This window comes from Aptenodytes patagonicus, chromosome 1 (assembly GCF_965638725.1).
Source record: "Aptenodytes patagonicus chromosome 1, bAptPat1.pri.cur, whole genome shotgun sequence".
NCBI classification, from domain to species: Eukaryota; Metazoa; Chordata; class Aves; order Sphenisciformes; family Spheniscidae; genus Aptenodytes; species Aptenodytes patagonicus.
Window position 1 is genome coordinate 37,081,147 of NC_134949.1, and position 21,511 is coordinate 37,102,657.

Consider the following 21,511-nt stretch of genomic DNA (forward strand, 5'->3'; position numbering starts at 1 on the left):
AAAAGTTAACCTTTCAAAGTTATCTGTTACGTAGTTCCTGATGTTTTTCCAGCTATGTTGAGAATTTGGTTTATTCTTCTCCTGCATGTGAGAAACAAGGCTATTTACTGATTATTGTTTTTCTTACAACCAGAGTTTAAAATTGTTTATTTTCATCTCAAGCAAGTAACTATTCTTTGGACATCTTTCTGTGGTGTTTTAACAGCACAGTAACATTAATACGTACTGAAGTTAGTATACTACTAAAAGGATATATGCTTTGTCTTAGAACCTTGCATTCAAAACATAATTGAGGTTTTGTTGAACATTTGGTTACTCATTTTGTCTTAGGAGATTCCTAAGTCATTGCAGTTGTTTTACGAGTAGATACTTTTGGTCATTCTTTTTGTACAGTTTTAAAGGCAGAACTCAAGTATGGCAATACATTCAGCATTAGCACTTACTGTCTTTTCAAGGTTTTTTATTATCCTTGTTTTGATCATATTTTTTTGTTTTAAATGATGGGGGGGATTTCTTGTTACAAAAGTTGTTGTTACAAGTTGTTACAAAGTTTTCCCACAAGTATTGAAATGTATTAAAAGCTGTAAGAGCTGTGCATGAATTTTGTTCTTCTTTGTATGCAGGATTTAGCAATGTAAGCAACTGTAAGCAAACAGAAAGGCTGCACACCTCAGAGTAGCAGGAATCTCTTACTGTTTTACATGTTGTTATCACTTTGTATTTGATAGCAAATGCTATCAAAGAGTAAAACTACTGATTATCATCTTCTCTAAGAAACAAATTAACTTATTTTTAGGTTTTGGTGGAAACCAGACCTTTATTTATGTAGCTTATTCTGGTTTCTTTTAATTTTTTAGACAACAATTTTACGTTGAGTTTTTAAATTTAAAACTGCGTTGCATTTGAATTTGGTTTAAATTATATAAAAGCTTCAAATTTGTTTTGAAAAGTTAAATTTCAGTTCAAAATGACTCCATTCAAATAGCTTCTTCTAAAATAATTACATGTATGAATGTCCATAATTTAACTTTTGTCTTGAATTTAAGTAGGGTTGAACTGACTTCAATTTTATATCTTTTGTGGACACAGTCTGTGTGTTTTACTTCTTTGAAGATAATGTTCAAAGAGGAGGATTTAGATTGATAAAGGAAATCTACAGGAAGGCTTTATGAATGTTGGTCAGAATACTTTAAAAATTAAATAACATTTTCTTCACATGGTGTTATATCTTTTCTTTTGGAAAAAGTTTATTAATAAAAAGTTGAAAATAAATGAGAAAATATACTCAGGAAGATTCCCTGTGTAAAAATGGTCATCTCCTTGCAGAGTTTAGTTCTTGAAAGGTGCTTAAAAAGTCCTGAGCATGCAGAATTTCTTCTCTTAATATTGTGATATGTATTTCAAAGCTTTCCAATGACAGCTGGAGCTTTTTGCAAACCAGCTGGAGTTACAGAGGGCCCACAATAACATGAAGGTGCCTAAATTCCTTTGAGCAGTCAGAGCTTTTTCCATGGTTATCTAAGATTTTATCAGAAAAAGAAAAATACACTGCAAAATAGTTGTATATTGTATTTAACTGTTACGTTCAGAGGGTCTTTGTGATTAAAATGATCAATATTCTTATATTTAAAAATAGTCTTAAACAATGGGGATGAGAGATAATGCTATTACTTTTGGCAAAAAAGGTTTTTAAAGGTTATTTAGTATTGTGCATAATATCCTGGATTTTTTAAACAATATTAATAAGACAATTTTAATTAAATGGTTTCATGCTGCTATTAAACTAACCTTGAAGTATGTATCTTAATCATGTTTGTATCTTGTCTCAACATCCATTTATGTTTAAATGAAAAATTCATATAATTTCCATGTTAGAAACTGTACATTCTAGGTTTTAGAACATCAAAATATCTATAGTCATACTATAAACTGAAAACAATTTTTTTAGCACTGTGGCCTGTGATTTTTTTCTTGTTTGTTTGCTTTTTGTTTTTAATAGCTGTATTTCTTGAACATGATATGGAAGTTTAAAGTACTGTGAAGCATTTCAAGTTTTAAAAGATGGATTCTGAGGGCTGCATGTCCTGGGTATTTTTAGTGCTTTGCCCACTTTTTAAAAAATATTTCTTTCCCATGCTTGTTTATATGCATTGTTCATTTGTTAGCATTCTTTCATAGTTTTTAATATCTCAGCATTTTTATCTAATTTATCATTTTCATATTTTTAAAGGTCCCCAGGTGCATCCAATTTTTCAACTTTACCAAAGATCTCTCCATCTCTATCAAATAATTATAACAACATGAACAACAGAAAGTAAGCAATATACCTTAAAACATTATTCAATTTAATCGCCCCAGTGTGATATAAACAAATTTTGATGTTTTTTAAGTCCTAGCTTAAGGATTTTGATTTGTTTTGCAATATTTGGATTGTGAATTGTTACTGGTCACTATTTCATAGTGTAGGTATTGTAAAGCATGATATCGGAAAATGAAACGCAGTTAGAGATGTCTGGTAACTCTTAGTCCTCAGTAGAACAGACACTAAAAAGAATGTTGAGCATTGTAAGAAAATACATAAAGACTTCATTTAGAGTTTATCATGCTAAAAATACATTGTTGTTATTATTATCCTGACTGAATTTAGATGGACAACAAAAAAAGTATAAACTACTTACATTTACGGTGGTCAGGTTTTCCCTTATTTATTGATGCTAAGGTATTCTAGCAGCATATGTGATATCACACATTGATTTGAGACCACTACAGCTGAATTGTTCTAGCTATAATGGTTGCCATAGTGATTATAGCCATTGATTAATTATCAGCAACTTAACTTCTGTGACTTAGAAGATTTGAAGGGAAGATTTGAGAGAGATTAGTCTGATAGGTGTGCTTGAATATTAGAATGAGCAGAGGCTCAGTAAAAGAAGCTTCTCACTTTTAAGGGTTTTCTCCTTTATATTCTAAATCAGAAGTTTAACAAAGAATGTGATAAAACTCTAAAAGAAGAGCTTTCCTATTCCAGTGGCCAACTTTGTGTGTAATCTTTTTTGTTGTACACAACTGTAAAAAAAGTTGGTGAATATAGAAAAACATGGAATTATTTCACTTTAACAGATAATGGAGCATCTTTCAAATGCTTGAAACCAGAGAGCACTCATCTTTAATGCAAGCTGGGGGAAATTGAAGAGGCTTATTCTTACAATTCATTCAAATTTAAAATATTTTTCCAAACATGCATTTTGTGATCAAACATGAAGATGTTAAATATTAAAAAGGTGACATAAATATTTAATATCTTATACAATATCTTCCAGTTAAATACTGCATTTATCAGAAGTGATTTTTCCTAAGGGGTGAAGTGTCACTTGTGCTTCTACCAATTGTGAGTAGCCCCAACTCTCACTGTTAAACAGTTGAAATCCATGTATTTAACTGCAGTCTATTGTACTCTGTGTGTGAATGTGTAGTAAATAAAAGGTATATTGTATCTATGATTGTGTGAAAAATTACTTGACCAGAGCTGAGCCTCCAGCTGAGAACTAATCTCTCCTTCCCCCATTGCTTATGCAAGAGACAGTTGTAACGCCAAAACCAAAGCTTAACAGTTACTTTTTCCTAGGGAGCCACCATTTGAAATCAAGCCAGCAAGGCTTTCTTCTTTTTTTTTCCTTTTTTTTTTTTTTTCCCTTTTTTAATGTTAGCTTCTCCCTAATGATGCTGTAGTTATTTTTAGGAAGCACTTATGAAACCTGTTGCCAGCTCTTGCAGCTTTTAAGTATAGTTTCTTCACTTGCTTTAGCTGATTTTATTTTTATTTCTTGGTTTATTTTGGAGCCAAAATGGGAGCTTTTAGAACTTAAGGTAAAATTCTGGGGTGGTTTTTGGTTTGTTTTTTTTTAATTTGAGTATTTTCAACAGAAATACATGTTTGAAAGGAAGTGATATAAAATTCAGATTTGATAAGGAATTGGTCCTTTGAAGTGCCTTAACTATAACTTAAGCATTTGTAAATCAGGTAGTAGGTACATGTTCTCTATAGTGTTATGAAATACCAGCCATTTTTCTCTTGTAACTCAAAACACTGTATATCTGGATGTTATGTAAGGCAGATATTCAGTGCAGAAGTATATGGTTTTCCTTACAATGCAATAATCCAATTATGATGAGTTTAAAGTAAATATTTAAAAAATCACAAATTTATACTTCAATATATAATACAGGAGAATCTTTAGCAGCACTTCTGTCAGAATACATGTTCAAGATGAACTAGTTCAGTGATAGAGAAGTCATATCCATTATATACTATGTACTTTAAAGTACATACTGTTACATTAAGAATTTTTGGCTTCAAAAGGTAAATGGAAAGATACATCTCTGTATTTAATTGTATTATATCATTCTGGGTTAAGATCAGTTTCTTCCTATGTTCTACTCTTCTTGCAAATACCTCCTTGTCTAAGCAAGCACTTATTTTCCATTAATTAATCCTACCTTTTTTTCATTACTTTCTTAATTAACTACTTAATGTCAGCTTTGCCTGGAATTTATTTTAATGTTTCTGCCTTATTGTCTCTTACATTACATGTTATCTTAGTACAATAGCGAAATTATACATTTGTGGCTTCCCAGGATCCATTGGCACCTCCATATGGCACGAGATGCTGTGACTCTAAAGGAAATACCAACATTTGTTTTGAAGATAATTTTAGCTGACAAAGCTGATTTGTAAGGCAGAAAAAGCAAACAACAGGTTGTGTGTAGTAAGTCACAAATGGTCGTTGTTGCAAGCCTGTTTTTGCAATTATTATAGCTTGGCTATAGAGTACCAATTATGTTAAAACTCCAAAAAGTATAATGTTTCTTTATATCGTACACATTTCTGTAATACTTGTCAAATCCAAGAAGTGTTCTGAGTAATAGTAAGCCTCAAATTGGTAAATATTTAATTGTGTGTTGAGCTAGTCATACATTAGGTAATAGAAATAGCTTGTGCAAATTTTATCAGGTCCAAAGCCTTCATTTCTGTAAATGTGAGTTTGCAATTGATGGAATGGAGGATTCCAAATAATTGATCATTGATGTTCTTTTGCCTTTACAGGTGATCTTGTTGAAAGAATAACATAGGAGGATTAGCATAATATGTGTTAGTGGATTCAGAAGAGCAGGGAGAGACACGCATCATTTAGGTCTTACTGGAATTTCTGTTTATTGCTGTTATAAAGCAATACATTTCATGTCACATATGGTATTTTTTTTAATTATGTGGGGAGGGGATTAAAAACAGTTGAACAGGGATTTTGCTTGGGGAATTAAGTGAAAAGTTGTTTTCTTCATTTGTAACCATTGTTTCGGGCTCCTAAAATGACTTGCTTCATCATTCAGTTGTGTCAGCTTGTCAGAAGACGGACAGCTGGCAGCTTTGTTCACACGCTTGGTATATTTCAATATGCTCATTTCAAGAAGTATAAATGTTAATTACATCAGCTGTAGAAACAAGTTTCTTCATGTTGCACCTGACACATAGGCAAATATTATGAGGCAGGTGATTTCTTTTTAACTTTATTTAAATAGATTATAATGTTATCTTTTGCTCTCCAGACGATGATCATGAACAATAACAAAGACAGTAGTCTTTGTTTAGTGACATGGGCCTCTCCTGCTGCTTCAGGCATCTCTAAAAATTGATGGAACCCGATTATGGGTTTGTTAAAGTGGCTGGTCACAAAAACGCGTTGGCAGTGCATTAAAGTGGTTGAAATAATACGGAGCTCAGTAAGTGTTCCAAACTTAATTTTCTGGGCTCATTCTTGCAACTCAGATTCCTTTTGCAGCACCTGTTGTTGGTATATGGCACTCCACTATCAAATTGTGTCCTTTCCAAAGCTAGTGGTGCTTCTCCAAACTTCTCTGTTCCAAATCCACGCTTCCCAGAACTCCAGCTACACAATGAGTGCTCTGGGTTCATCATCATCTGAAAGCTGCTTTGAGGTTTAAAGGCAGGATACAGACAGTACATATAAGTCATTTCAAATATGGCGCACACAACTCAAAATTTATAGATTTACAGATAATAAAATCTCATTCGGAAACCTCTCTTCACCATTTTCACTGCTTCAAGAACTCTGTTTAGCTGTTCAAGGGTCTGAAGATGGTTTCATTTTTTCAAGTCTTGCCTCAATTTTTGAGCAGCAATTTCTTCTAAGAGCCCTCAGTGTTTACTTTCTGTTACTGCCCTTACTTGACTGCCCCATTCTAATACCACCCCTCTGCTTTTCCATGCATTGTTCCTTCATTAAAGGCAACTTTCTAAAGGTTTTGCAGGAAAAGCAGATGGAGGTTGGGGACGCGCTATCACAAGTGGCTTTTTCTAGGGCATTTCTGTTTGAATGAAATTTATGTAGACTTGCCTTGCATCTTTACTTGCTTTTCACTGTTAGCCATTTACTACTGACTGTTAATAATACTTTATTTTTTGTCCAGTCTCAAAAGCATGAAAAGCAGAGGCACAATGTAATTTAAATAAAAATAATTCTTCCAGAAAAAATGAAGTTTGCAGACTGATAAAGCTTTAACGAGACATCTCCTAGTCTCCTGCACGTAGTAGGCATTGTATTTTGCTGGATATGTTTTGATAAAATATCACAGAACCCTGAAAGAAAAATACATGAATAGACCTGACTTACGGGATGAGTGTGATAACCATATTCTCTAAACCCCTCAAATGTATCTCTGTGGGCCAGTAGAGAAGATGAAAGAGCTCAGAAATGGCTTTCCCTTTTGAGAAGTAAACTCTGACAGTTTGTCCCTTAGAGCAAGCCAATACTGGGGATCTATCTGCATTACAATTATCTTGAATTAAATTATCATGATGTTACTCAGCTAATTTGAGGAAGTCTTTCACATGAATACACTATAGCCAAAAGACACTAATTGCGTTTCTTAGCTTTCTAGTGTCCCTCCTAAGGTGGTAGTTCATGAAGGGGGGGGAGCTGCAGAGAAGGAGAAAGAAGGGGAGTGAAAATCCCCAGGAAAATTACATTCAATCTGTTTATGACCCCAACATCTACTAAATTTCCAAAAGAGCTTTCTCTTCTGTTAACCATGTGAAAAGTGTAATGTTTGAGTCAGGTGAGGAAAGCAGTAGGAAGCAAGCAGAGCTGAAAGTAGAAGCTTATTGTGTACCCTGTACGTGTGCATTTCTGTTGCTGCTGTGCACTGTTGAGCTGGGTCGAGGGGTTGGTTATATTGTGGAGGTTGCATTAGCACCAATGGCAAGCTTGTGCTTTTTCTTCCTGGGGGAACTAAGGCTTGCCAACTTAAGGGAATTGGGGTTGATTGCAGTAGCTGGACTGCAGCTGCAAAGGGAGATGGAAGGTAATTTTTCCTGGGGATCTCATGCGTGGGTGAACCAGGGACTAAGGATAGGGAAGCGTTGACCAGAAGCAAGCTTGAAGGGTATGTGGGCCCTGGAGTTCAAAAAATATCTTGTGTAAACTCAGGTGAAGCATTTAAGTTAGGATTAAGCTGAACGGGCAAAACTAACTCTACAGGGATTTTTCATGGAGAATGACCAGTAAACACAATGCCACTTAGCTAGTTTGGGGGCAAGCCAGAGAGCAGAGAAAATGCACGTGTATGGAAAAGGGAAGGACTGATAGGAAAATCAACTATTAAATGATCAGATTAAAAGTTTGAGAACAGCAGCTTTATGGACAGTGGAGCTATAAACTACACAGATGTCTGCTATAAACTACACAGATGTCTGAGGCCATCGAAAGAGGGAGAAATTTTCTTCCCCTTCTGTTTGAAATTTTCAATAACTTGTGATTAAAACGAAACAACTGTTACTGATGAAAAGTGAGTAATTGTGCACTGAGGGGACAGGTGGAATTCAGTTGGATGTAGAGTGTGATACTGTTCAGGAATAATGGCTGGAGTGTACCATTGGGCACTTGCATCCTCAGACTTTCACAATTATAAATCTCAATTATTTATCAGGATTGATTCGTTGGACTGCATATTTTTCCTTGTCATTCTTAGCAATTGACTTTCAAATTTTTGTTCAAGTTGCTTCTAATGTGAATAATGCTTAATGACTGCAGAAATACTCTTGAACTTTAGCCAAAGCTACTATCATGCAAATTTCATTATGATCAGTGCCTGAAATAGTTTAAGCAAGAGTTTAACCTTTCTGGTTGGTTGTTTTTTCTAACATCCGAAATATTACAGAGCATCCTCTTACAAGATTATTTTGCCTTTCTAGTGATCTCGGATATGCTTACTTTACTGTTTTGAGGGTTATTCTATATTTAGTGTTTGCAGGATTTCATCTGAAAACAAATTGCTTTAAATATTACCATTTTACCTATTTCAGTCTTCTCCAGTTTCTCCAAACAGATGCATCATAGAGATTTATAATGAAGTTGTTACAAGGCATTTTGCGCATTCTTTTACCTCTCAAGGCTTTCCTGCATTTGCATGCTGGATTGTGCTGTCCTAGTAGGGAAGCTATAAATAGACCCTCTGATGCAGTGAGGCAGCTATGCCACAGTGGCCTTGGAAATCTCAGCTTTCACCTGTAACTCTGCATTCCCATTCCCACCGACCTCACTCTTGCAGTAGCAGGATGCAAAAGGGACATAAATGATTGATTGCTGCTGGTGGTGTCTAAAGTCTGAGTGTATTAAATTTGATGGAGCAATGAAGAATAGAGTAAGCTGTGAAGCTGCTCCTATCAAAAAGGGGTAGGGATATAATAATTACAGTTATTGCAGTACATTAGATTTTGGTTGTTTGCACAGGTGACTTTTCAATTGAAATTAATGTTATTACCAAAGTTAAATACTTTAAAAACCTTTTTTGTTCACAGAAGTTACTTTAACATTTTTAATCATTTAAGTTTATAAAGTACTTGTATGTATTAAAGTACTATAGAGTACGTGTTTACATTGTGAAAGATCTTTTGTTTTTTTACAGTGTGAAAAATTCAAACTATTGTCTCCCATCATATACTGCTTATAAGAATTATGATTATTCAGAGCCAGGAAGACACAATGAGCAGCCAGGCCTGTGTGGCCTGAGTAACTTGGGCAATACATGTTTCATGAACTCAGCAATTCAGGTACGTACGGTAGAATAAAATGAGCTTGTCTTATTACTTGGAAACTAATATCCTCTGATAGTTTGTCATGTTTGGAAACTAATATTAAGAGACTCCATTAACTAGCAGGATAGGATTAAAAGTGAGGAAATAATACATCTATATTGGTATACTAGAAAAGTTTATTTACATAGCTGCATTCATTGCTTTCCCTGTTTTTGCACAGTGATCAATGTCAGAAAGAGATTTGACCAGCGTTCTACATGAGTGAAGCCTTAAGTGGGATTCTTTGCTTTTTGTAATGATTACCGTGCATGAATGTCACGAAAAATGCTTTTTCATTTTGAGATGCACTTGAGTACAGATTGTAGTGCTGAAGTGTCAAAAAGTAGATGATCGGTGGATTACTGGGCCTTTACTTCTAACTAATTATCATGTACTTTTAGTGCGCAAGTTAACATGCAGGGAACCTTTGAACATATTTCCCTTTGACCTTTCCCCTTTGAATAGCTGCTATTTCATGGATGAGATATTTTACAGGAATTTAATAGCTTGTTTCTTTGCTATGATTGCAAGAGAAATACTAGTATACCTAGTATTACTCTTAGGAAGAAAAAAAAAACTTAGTCCTTTTACTTTTCAGTGGAAGCTGCAGTGGTAGATTAATTAATGGCCAGAAAGAACTACTAGTTAAATTAAACTAGTAGTTAAGTTCTGGAACTCGTGTTTTATGTCATCAAAGCAGTCTTATGTCAAAACACTGTAAAGTGTATTTAAGTTCTCGTTCACACTCTTTTCCTGATGAGTATAAAGATACTAGATCTTAACCAAGCGTACTTCAGAGTTAATCTCCTCCTTTGTCATTACAAGGGTTCCCAACTTACGTTTGTATTTCTTTGGGTGAAATAAAAATAAAATAATGTTGAAATCCTTCTTTAGCCTGTTCAGGAAAAAAGTAGTTTCAGATACATTTGTAAGCTAAGTTTTTGAAGTTGTTGAAATTTGTTCAAAAGATGAAATATTCCAGAGTTTCATAGTCTGTGCAGATTTTCTATCCCTTCTTTGTATATAGAATCAGAGAATAATTTGCGTTAGAAGGGACCCTAGAACGATCATGGGTCCTGCCTTCTGTTTGTGTTCATTACACTAGTCCTGTCACTGTACACTTCTGAGAAGAGTCTGGCTCCACTTCTCTGTAGCCTCCCATTAGGTAGCTGCAGACAGCCACGAGCTCTCCCCTTAGTTTTGTCGTCTTCAGGTTGAACAAATGCATACAGCTCTCAGCCTTTCCCTGTATGTTGTTCTCCAGCCCCGTGACCATGTTGGTGGCCCTCCTCCATTCCTTCTTACACTGGGGAGCCCTAAACAGGACAGTGCTCCAGCAGGAGTTTCACAAGTGCCAAATAGAGGGGAAGATTTGCTTCCCTTTGCCTCTGGCTACTTATTGCTAATACAGCCCAGCTTGCAGTTGGCCACCTTTCCTACAGGGATGCACTGCTGGCTCTTCCACATTTCCACAGAAAAGGACCACTGCGTCATATTATGCAAAGCTGCTTTCTAGGCAGCCAGTCAGCCCCCAGCCTGTAGTGGTATATGACGTTATTCCATGGTTATTCCATACTTACTTATATAAGGCACCCATAAAATTCAATTTATTCTTGTCTCTCAAAATGTTTTCATGAGGATACTTGAAGAGAAGTTGAACAGCGCAGGAAGTAATTCAAATTTTTTTTTAGCATACTGCACGAAAGATGGCTAAACTGAAAGGGGGAGGGACACACGTTTTGCAGCCTCCGTTATAAATAAAAATGCTATATGTTATCTCTCTTGATTACTGAATTGCGTCATGATGCTATTATAAAGAAAAAAAGAAGAATATATTTTTGTCTAGTGTGTGAACCAGAATTGTCTTTTAAAAGTTGAATTAAAAGAATATTCTTAGTGCATAGTGAAATATTTTTTTATGATGCTACACTGTCCATCAGGCTAGGCTGATTAAAAACAAGGATAATTTTGATTACTTATTCAAACCTTTGTTAAACTGGTATACATGAATTTGCATATATGTAGATTTAAAAGTAACCTTTTAGGAGAGAATTATAAGCATGGGTTATTGCCTTTAGGAATCTTATACAGCTTAACAAACTTATTACAGTTCACATCAGTATCCCATTGTGTTAACTGGATTTAATTCTGAGGTCTGCATTCTAAATCATGTCAGCTTTGACTTCATTGCTTTTCAATTCTACCTAGGGAATCAAATGTTCAAATAAGTTCTGCGAAACTGTAGTGTAAATTGATAAATACAGTTTTGTTGATTCGCAAGACAGTGCTCTGGGTAAGAAAATTAGGTGTTTATTGAGCAGTGCAGCTTTTAGTTTGGCATGGTACCTTTAGTATGTCCTTGATAGTGTGTTTTTTCAAATGCATTATTTGGCAGCTTTCTTAGCAAGGAAGTATAAAGTAGCTTTCAGTTCCACCTACTATATCTCTCAGAGAAAGTATTGTTCAGAGTTTAATGTTATCTAAGAAATCCATGAAAGTGCTTTTTAGTGAAAGTATGATGTGTTTTTAACACACTGAGGTCTCGCAGACTGCAAGTTCTACTGTCTTCTTCCTCTTGCCACCACTTAACTTCTATCTTTTTTCCAATTACACTGAAAGCATATGTTTCACGGCACTGATTTGCCATTAATTTCATCTCCTACTGTTATTGGAGTAACATTGGATTATTCTGGCTAGAGGTGTTAGGCCTATGTCAGTGGCCGAAGCACTCTGAACACATTTGATCTTGTGTAATCTTGGAAGCAACAAAGGGATTGGCCCGGATAATATGTGGATAGCAGACCAGGGAATTCTGCTTGGGAATATTGGGTGCTCTAGGCTTTGACCTGGATGATGGAGCAGAGTGCACCCTCGGCAAGATTAGAGATGACACAAATCTGGAAGGAGGGACTGATACACCAGATGGGGGTGCTGCCATTCAGAGGGACCTCAGCAGGCTGGAGAAATGGGCAAACAGGAACCTCATGAAGTTCAATCAAAGGAAATGCAAAGGCCTGCACCTGGGGAGGAATAAGCCCAGGCACCAGTACACACTGGAGGGGTGGGAGGGGGCAGGTGACCAGATGGAAAGCAGCTTGGCAGAGAAGCACCTGGGGTCCCGCTGGACAAAAAGCTGAACATGAGCCAGCAACGGGTCATGTTGGGCCAACAACCTTGTGGGCTGCATTGAGAAGAGTATTGCCAGCAGGTCAAGGGAGGAGCGAACCCTGAAGTGCTGGGTTTGCTTCTGGGCTCCCCAGTGCCAGAGAGACAGGGATATACTGGAGCAAGTCCAGTGAGGGGCCACAACGATGATCAAGGGACTGCAGCATCTGGCCTACGTGGAGAGGCTGAGAGAGCTGGGACTGTTCAGCCTGGAGAAGGCTCCAGAGCGACCTTATCAACGTGTGGAAATACCTGATGGGGGAGAGTAAAGAAAACTGAGCCAACGTCTTCTCAGTGGTGCCCACTGAAAGGAGAAGAGGCAATGGGCACAAACTGAAGCACAGGCAATTCCATTTAAATATAAGAAATTTTGTTTTACAGTGGGGGTTATCAAACACTGGAATAGGTTTTCCAGGGAGTCTGTGGAGCCTCCGTCCTTGGAGATGCTCAAAACCTGGCTGGACACAGTCCCAAGCAACCTGCTCTAGGTGACCCTTCTTTGAGCAGGGGATTGGACTAGCCAATCTCCAGAGGTGCCTTCCAACCTCAACTACTCTGTGATTCTCTGATCTGCTTTGGTTACCTACTCTACCTTATTTACCTTCTTAAGGTGTCTTCCTTCACAATTATGTCAATACAGGGTTGTTTATCAGGATAAATCTGTTTTCTTTAAACAAAATAGTTCACTATAGAGTTTTAGACTCTGAAATAGTTTCCAGTTCCATTCATGTTCTATTCCAAAAGCTCTGCTTTGATCCCTTCCATTCAGTCAGTGCTGAGTGTAATCAATGTAGCTTTCTTCAACAGAAGCAGTTTAGTTTACTCACTCTCCTGCTGATCTTCATCCTTCCCAGACAGCATTGAGGCCCCTTGGTGTTCACATAAGAGCCATTTCTGCTTCAGAAACCACTTCATTTCTCAGACAGCTTCTCTTTGCTCTCGTCTCATGTACAGTGAAGATGGTTTGCATCAGAACTGTTATCAGTGTTCCTTGAAGAAGAGGGCCAGTTCCTTGCACATCTTGCTGTCCAGAGTCTGACAAACTTGTCTGAAGGTTTTTGCCCTGTAACCATACTAGGTAGAAATGTGATAATCCTGGCAGTTTCTTAAATTTTGTTGCAAGTTCATTAATAGTTCTTCAATCTATATGTAAGGTTAGGCTTGCCACTTCATCCTTCTAAGTGATTACTGTGAAGAGACCTTTGGTTTTCCAAGTAGGAGCTTTCAGTGTTACAAAGCTCAAGACAACTAGAGGAGACGTGGTGAAGAGATGGGTAAGATCCTCTGTGGTACCACAAACAGCTGCAAGCTGGGTCGGGGTAAGGCCAAGAAGGTTAAGATACCATTGTATTTCTCCCAAGTGCTGTTGTCTTATCACTGTTTCTAATTTAAAAAAGCAATAATTCAATATTTTTTCATACTTTTGGTTGTATTGGAACTTTTCTTCTGTATAGATTGTTCAGATTCTTTTGAAGGGGTATTCCATGTATCTAATTTTAATTTACTTCAGTGCTAACACCTAAGGCTTGATTTTTATTATTAAGGCCTAAATTTCTGCTTTTGCACATCTGAGCATTAAATAAAACAGGAAAGACAAAAGGGAGCTTTTGGACTTTATGAAAACTTATTATTATATCAAGCAATGATATATTTCTTGATATTATATATATTAAGATATATACGTGAGGAAAAATGTATACGTGAGGAAAAATTTCTTTACCGAAAGAGTGGTTAAACATTGGAACAGGCTGCCCAGGGAAGTGGTTGAGTCACCTGGACATATTTAAAAGACGTGTAGATGAGGCGCTTAGGGACATGGTTTAGTGGGCATGGTGGTGTTGGGTTGACGGTTGGACTCGATGATCTTAGAGGTCTCTTCCAACCTTAATGATTCTGTGATTCTATGATTATCATATATTGATATTACCATATCAAGCAAAAAAAAAGTATTTGGCAAGTAGATGTTTTATTTGCGTTCACTTATGTACATGGCTATGTTCTAAGCTGAAAAAAATTAGAAAAATAAGAATTTCCTGAAGCATTGCTGTGCTGCCACCTGTGGATGTTTCCTAAGTATTGCTTTGCCCTTTTGGTGAGATACTGGTGATTAGAGCTCTGTGAGAATTTTTTTTTTTTAATGCAGTGAAAACCTGAGAGTTCAGAGTTTTCATTTTGTGATTCAAAAATAGGAGAAGAATGCAAATAAATATTTTAATTAAAAACACTTCTTCCACATCTTCATTTTGATGTTTTTTCCATGAGTGTGATTATATATACTTGACTTTTGAACAACAGCTGTTGGGAGCTTTGCAATGGGGTATTTCAGCAGTTTTCTTTCTTCAGAAAGCTGATTAACATTCCCTCTACAGTTACTTATGGCTGTGAGTTTATCCAGACAAAACATAACATCTTTCACCGAAACCTGAAATTATTACGTTTTTAGTGCTCTGTTTCAGTTGCTACAGGCATACAGATCAGCACATCTGACACTAAGCACTTCAGACAAGTAGGATAGACAGGTGTAAAGTAATTCACTTTTTTTCCTGTTACCTGGATCTTTCTTTCAGTCAGTCAGCTCTTGGTCTTTTATTAGAAGGCTGAATTATGAAATTTCAATGTCTTTGCATAAAATTGTTATTAAGTAGGACAGCTGAAGAACCATGATACTTATAGGAACACTCAATTTTTAGCTCAATTTCATTATCTTATTGTCTGTTTCTCATTTCCCCAGTTCACTGGTATAATAGGTAATGATGTTTTCTTTGCTTTGAAATTTTATTTTTATCATTATTTCTATGTAATATCCCTTATAGGATGTGAATAAATATTTCCTTGTTACCTTAGGATCACAGGATAATTCAGGTTAGAAGGAACTTCAGGAGGTTTCTAATGCAACCTCCTGCTCAAAGGAGGGTCAGCTCTAAGGTCAGACCAGGTTGCCCAGGGCTTTATCCAGCTGGGTCTTGAAAACCTCCAAGAAGGCTGCACAGCCTGCACAGTCAGGTCCACCGCTTGACTGTTCTTACAGTGAAAACTTTTTTCCTTGTATCCTTAACCTCTCTGGTTTCAACTTACACCCGTTGTTTCTTGTCCTCCCACTATGCACCACTGTGAAGAGCCTGGTTCCATCTTCTCCTTAACCTCCCTGTAGGTACTAGAAAGCTGCTGTTGAGTCTCCCTGAAACAGTCTCTTCTGCAGGCTGAACAAGCCCCAGTGCTTCAGCTTTTTCTCACAGGGCAAGTGGTCCCAGGCCACTGACTGTCTTGGTGGCCCTCTTTCTTCATTCATTTTATTTTCTTTTTATCAATTAAACAATCAGAGTCCTTGCAAACTCTCTTATCAGAGTTTTCCATACTTAAATTATGTGGATTTAGAGAAGTATAACATGACTATTTTTATTATTTTTCCACCTATATGAAGGTTTCATAGGACAGGTAGACTTGCTAACAAGTTCATAGTCTAGTATTGGAATTACAGTATTCCAGTGAGGCTATAGCATTGATATCTTTGTTTTTAGTGCCTTATGTATATTATTTATTGTTCATTTTCCTGTGCATCTTAATGCCTCCCACACCCTACTAGTTACAGCTATGCTCTTTAAACAGTAGACTATAGGTGTCTTTACAGGTTGTCGTGGTTTAATTTCAGTCGGCAACTAAGCACCACGCAGCCGCTCGCTCACTCCCCCCGACCCGGTGGGATGGGGGAGAGAATTGGAAGAGCACAAGTTAGAAAAACTCGTGGGTTGAGATAAAAACAGTTTAATAATTGAAATAAAATGATAATAATAATATGATAATAATAATAATACACAAAGCAAGTGATGCACAGTACAATTGCTCACCACCCGCTGACCGATGCCCAGCCAGTCCCTGAGCAGCGGCCCTCCCCACCAACTTTTCCCCGGTTTATGTACAGAGCATGACATCACAAGATATGGAATATCCCTTCGGCCAGTTTGGCTTGGCTTTCCTGGCTGTGCCCCCTCCCAGCTTCTTGTGCACCTCCAGCCTTCTCAGTCAGTAGAGCATGGGAAGCTGAAAAGTCCTTGGCTAGTGTAAGCATTACCTAGCAACAACTAAAACATGGGTGCGTTATCAACTTTGTTCTCATCCTAAATCCAAAACACTGTACCAGCTACTAGAAAGGAAATTAATTCTATCCCTGCCGAAACCAGGACACAGGTGATTAGGTCTCCTTTTTGACTCAATAGTTTAGAATTCTTCCAGGGTGTTTGTATGCATGTGTGTGTACATCAACAATGCATGCAGTGTTGCATTATACAGTTGATGCACAATTTGTGTGAAGCATTGTTTTTGTCCAGTCACATTGTCTAATTTTCTTGGAGGTTGATTATGATCCCTTGATACTAATTACATAAATAGCTGTTATCCACAGATTGCTCTGCTACAGAAATTTTTTTTCCTTTTTTTCCAAGTAATTAATATGTAACATGGAACTATAATTTCAGTGTTAACCTTTGTCATGCTGGAGACTGATCCTTGCTAATTTACCTATGTCTGTGTTTTAAAACAAACAAAAAACACAAAACCACTAATTTGAACAGGGTATATAAATCCGATGACTTTGCTGTCTAGTAGATTGTCTTCGTTCTAATAGTTTGGGTTTTTTTTTTAATTGATGCTTTCCATAAGGCTTCCTTGATAACCTACAACATATCACATCATGAGAAAATAAGAATGTAGGCTTCCTTTCAAATTGGCTTCTGGATGCTTTTTTCCCTGTGATTTTAATCATGATCTTAAATAGTTCACCATTGTGAACTATTGTTCACTTGTCAGCTTTTTCAAGAAGTAAAAGTTTGTAATTATTTAGCTTTGTCAGTTATGTTGAAAAGATCAGTGGGTATGTGGCCAATTGTATTAGTTCCTTTAGCAGCTACTCTTTTGAAAGCTGTGGCATCTGATATTTTAGAAAAGATGTCAGCTCTATATCTCAGAAATTGCTGTGTTCAGATAGATACTTGTGCATTCCAGTACCACCATCAGTGTCATCTTATGTTGGAATGTGGAAATTGTTATAAGAAAAAAGGGAAATTATCTGTAGTAATCTTCCTGACTTATACATACAAATATAAATTAATATTCTGAGGAAGTGACAAAACTAATTTATCAGGTGAAAACTAGAAAAAGATAAATTAGTTTTTTGGTGAAACAACACACTGCCAGCACATTGCGTAGTGCTTGACTAAGAACCTATAGAAAAATTTACTATCTTTGCATTATTTAGTTCCTTGTTCTGGACATTCCTCACACTAAGCTGATCAGCTGAACTGATTTGATCTCCTAAACCAGCCCAGAAATAATCCAGAAGAAAAGTGAGGAGGAAAAATAGTTTTTTGACAGGTTAGTGTGATGAATATGTTTATTGTGCAATCAGATGAGGATCAGCAGAGAAGGGGCAGGACTTCTTTGGGCAGTAGGATTTGTCACATCGCTCAGACTGAACATGCAATTTTACCTAAAGTGTAGTTTTATTTATAGTTTAGCGTGGTTTGCACTGTACTGTTTCTTGGTATCTGGTGGAACTTGGTAGTCCGTCTATTCATTTAGGTTGATGCTAAAAATAATCTTTTGAAAACTCTGATTGACCACTTCTGTATGGATTTGAGAGACCATGTGTTTCTCCTCTTAGCTGCATGGATCAGTTCAGAACTGACAACACAGATCTGTGACGGGGGGGGGGGGCTTGGGATCACCACTACTAGGAATAAAAGCTCTTTGCCATTTAGCAAGAGAAAAATGAGCTTTCTTCAACCCTCAGTGTCCAAAAGGGCCTGTAATACCAGGATTTTTTTGCAGTGTTGACAGCTCATTAAAGCTTTAGGTGAGGAGGGAGAGAAAGAAAGGAGTGTGATATGGGCATGAAACTCAGCTCTCTACAGCATGTGACTGGTTTTGCTTTGTAATATTGCCCAGGTATGATAGGCAGAAAGAGGAATAACTTTTTTTGCCCCGCTCAATAAAGTTGTAATTCTTCCAGTCTCAATTGTTGCATCTTACGCAGTAGCGTATGTGGAGCTAAAATTTTTGTTCGTCCCCTTGTTTGCAGAGAGGCAGAGATGAGACTGATGAAATATTTGACCTTTCTTGGAATCTTTAATAGAGGAAAGAACGCAGAAAAGCTTATGATGCTTAGTGAAGAAACTTTGCTAAATCTATATGCTAAGGCATGGCATGGAGATAATTTCCAAGTGATGGAAAAGTTTTTGTTTAAAGGAGTAGCACACAAAAATTCGAAGTGGTTTCCTAAAACTGCAAATCATGCTTCAGTGATTACATCCTGCTATCTCTAAGTGCCGACAGAAGAGACAAGCTGGTACAGAGTATGTCATTATCTCAGTCTAAACGAAGGCCCTTGCTTTCCTTGAACTAATTTCAGCTCTAAACAGCTTCACAAAATTTAAAAGAACATGGGAAGGGATGCACCAATTCTGATTCAAGGTCTAGTCCATCTAGCATAGATTGCTGTCTTCAACAGCATCCATAAGCAGATGCTTAGGAAGAGAAGGAATAGGGCAAGCATCCTCACCTTCCCTTCCCTCCCACCCCTGCCAAAAAAAAAAAAAAAAAAATCTGTTTTCAACTATTTTCTGCTCACATGTTGTTCTGAATGTGGTGTAATTTGATTTAATAAGCCCTACTGTCGCTCTCTTCCAAGTACCTATGCAGTCTCCCCTTGAGGCCCTCTGAATATTGTGTATCTATAACAACTTTCAGCAAGGAGTTTCATAAAGCTACTATTCATGTATCAAGAATATATCTTTTGTTTGTTTTGAACATCGATAAAAATTGTGTCACACTGTGGTTGGCTGGACTACTATGTCTGAATTCTGACATAAAGCTTTTGAAAAATATTACCTGTGCATAACCTGTAGTGGTAGCTGCAGCCAGTCTTGGTTTAAAACCATTATTTGTTTTTGTAAAAGACCTTCCCCCCCACACACCTTGCAGGCACTAGGCATTACAGTTTAATGTATTGTTCATGGCTGCTTTAACAAAGTTCAAACTTTCTTTGTTTAGAACTAATTCAAATCACTGTTCTAAAAATTCTGTGTTTCTATTTACAGTGTCTGAGCAACACACCTCCTCTTACAGAATACTTCCTCAATGATAAATACCAAGAAGAGCTGAATTTTGACAATCCTCTAGGAATGCGAGGTGAAATAGCAAAATCTTATGCAGAGCTTATCAAGCAAATGTGGTCAGGAAAATACAGCTATGTGACCCCAAGAGCATTTAAGGTCAGTAGGGAATTTAACCTGAATGTACATTGTCAGTTTTGATTTTGTAGTTTAAGTATACAAAACTTAAGGAAATATGCAAGAATAAGAATTTGAAGTAATATTCATCAGTATGCAGTCCATTCACTTAACTGTTAAAACACTTGGATGTATATTTAAATAAGCGTCAACTGTCCCTGTGCTTTGGTCTTTGAGAATTAGTTTTGGCTTCCTGTCTGCATTGAAAAGTTTATCTTTTATAACTTTACAAGTTTTACCTTTTCAACTTCCTGTTGTAGCACCTCAGAAGTATCTATTCTTTGTAACAATTAAGGTACCAGAAGTATTTGTATTTTTTTTTTTTAGACACAAGTGGGACGATTTGCACCACAATTTTCTGGTTATCAACAACAAGATTGTCAAGAGCTACTGGCTTTTCTCTTGGATGGATTACATGAGGATTTGAATCGAATTAGGAAAAAGCCTTACATTCAGTTAAAGGATGCAGACGGGAGACCAGACAAGGTAGTGTTTTTGGTGTTGATCTTCATTTTCGTCAAGGCTATACGTTGCAAGACACTTCTACATGATTGTGCACTGAAAGGTTGAGACGCTGATCACGTGTTGCTTTTTCTGGAAGAGATTTCAGAAAATAAGCCAAGACCTTAAAATGGAGATCTTGTTCAAGTACCTGTGTAAATTCGTGTTTATTTGGAAGATAATTGGGGGTGGGGGGGTGTTAAGGCTTTGTTAAGACCTTTTTGTTCGATTCAGTGCTGAGTTCAGTTGGAAAAACAGTTTCCATTCTGTTGTTCTTTTATTCTTATATCTAAAGTATGCGGCGTTCTGTCTCTCTCCAGTACTCTTACGTTAGGGAAACTCTTCTAGCATTGAGCTGCAAGCATATAGATAATTTCTTTTGTTATGAGTATGAGTTACTTCAGATAGAATTTTTAGTCTTATTTGCTTTTGTCTTGCCCCAAGCCACTTGAAGTCTTTCTCAGAATACGTAATACCATTGACAGAATCTCTGTCCTAGGAAAAGCATACATCTTTGAACCTGTGATCCTGATAGTAGTAACATATCTTACAGGGTCTTTTGGAGTGAGATTTCTATGTTTAGGTGGTAACTGAGAGTGTTCTATCAAGTGTGCTCTTACTAATAATTCTCACTATTCATTTCCTACTACTTTGTCATAACCCAGGTCATGCTTTAATTACAGGTGGTTGCTGAAGAAGCCTGGGAAAACCATTTAAAAAGAAATGATTCCATCATTGTAGATATATTTCATGGCCTTTTTAAATCCACCCTAGTTTGTCCTGAATGTGCTAAGATATCTGTAACCTTTGATCCCTTTTGTTACTTGACACTTCCATTACCCATGAAAAAAGAACGCACTTTGGAAGTTTATTTAGTTAGAATGGATCCACTTGCAAAGCCTATGCAGGTAAGCCTCTTAGTTTATGTACAAAACTCCTGATTCACGCGGCATTAACAATGAACCCGAGTTCCTTTACATTTTTTAAATTTATAAGTACAGTAAGCAAATCCAACAAGCTTTAGTTTTCTGGTATGTGTTCTGAAGTCCCACTTAGAAAGCCTGAGGGAGATTATACATACCTTCTTATATTTCTATCAGTTTCAAGGAAGATACTGGAAATTTCTTTATGATTGTGTTAATAAGGCTTCTTAATCTTTAAAATGTATGCTGTCCTCATTTTTTATTTTAGTGTTGCTATAATGAATTTGTATGGTTATTAAAAAAATATTTATACACTTAATCCAGACTTAATTCCTCAGTTTCTTAACCTCAAAAGGCAAATATTGGTAATGAGTGATGCAAAAAACCCCATGACTAAATATATTAGGTAGTCCTGAATTCTTCTATGCTATCACTTAATAGTCAAAAGAAAAAATTTCAGATGAGATTTCTTTGTAAAGAGTATCTCT

At 36.7% G+C, this 21,511-nt stretch overlaps 1 protein-coding gene across 5 annotated transcripts in view; it reads left to right on the forward strand.

The window, feature by feature from the left end:
* Nucleotides 1-21,511, forward strand: part of USP15 (ubiquitin specific peptidase 15) — a 71,462-nt gene that overhangs the window by 40,504 nt on the left and 9,447 nt on the right. For 2 of the 5 annotated variants that reach the window (XM_076331970.1, XM_076331987.1), the window contains 5 exons: nucleotides 2,231-2,314; nucleotides 8,983-9,127; nucleotides 19,408-19,581; nucleotides 19,927-20,085; nucleotides 20,784-21,008. In XM_076331970.1, the coding sequence (XP_076188085.1) occupies nucleotides 2,231-2,314; nucleotides 8,983-9,127; nucleotides 19,408-19,581; nucleotides 19,927-20,085; nucleotides 20,784-21,008 (787 nt within the window). The other 3 variants (XM_076331977.1, XM_076332005.1, XM_076331996.1) reach the window with 3 other exon arrangements.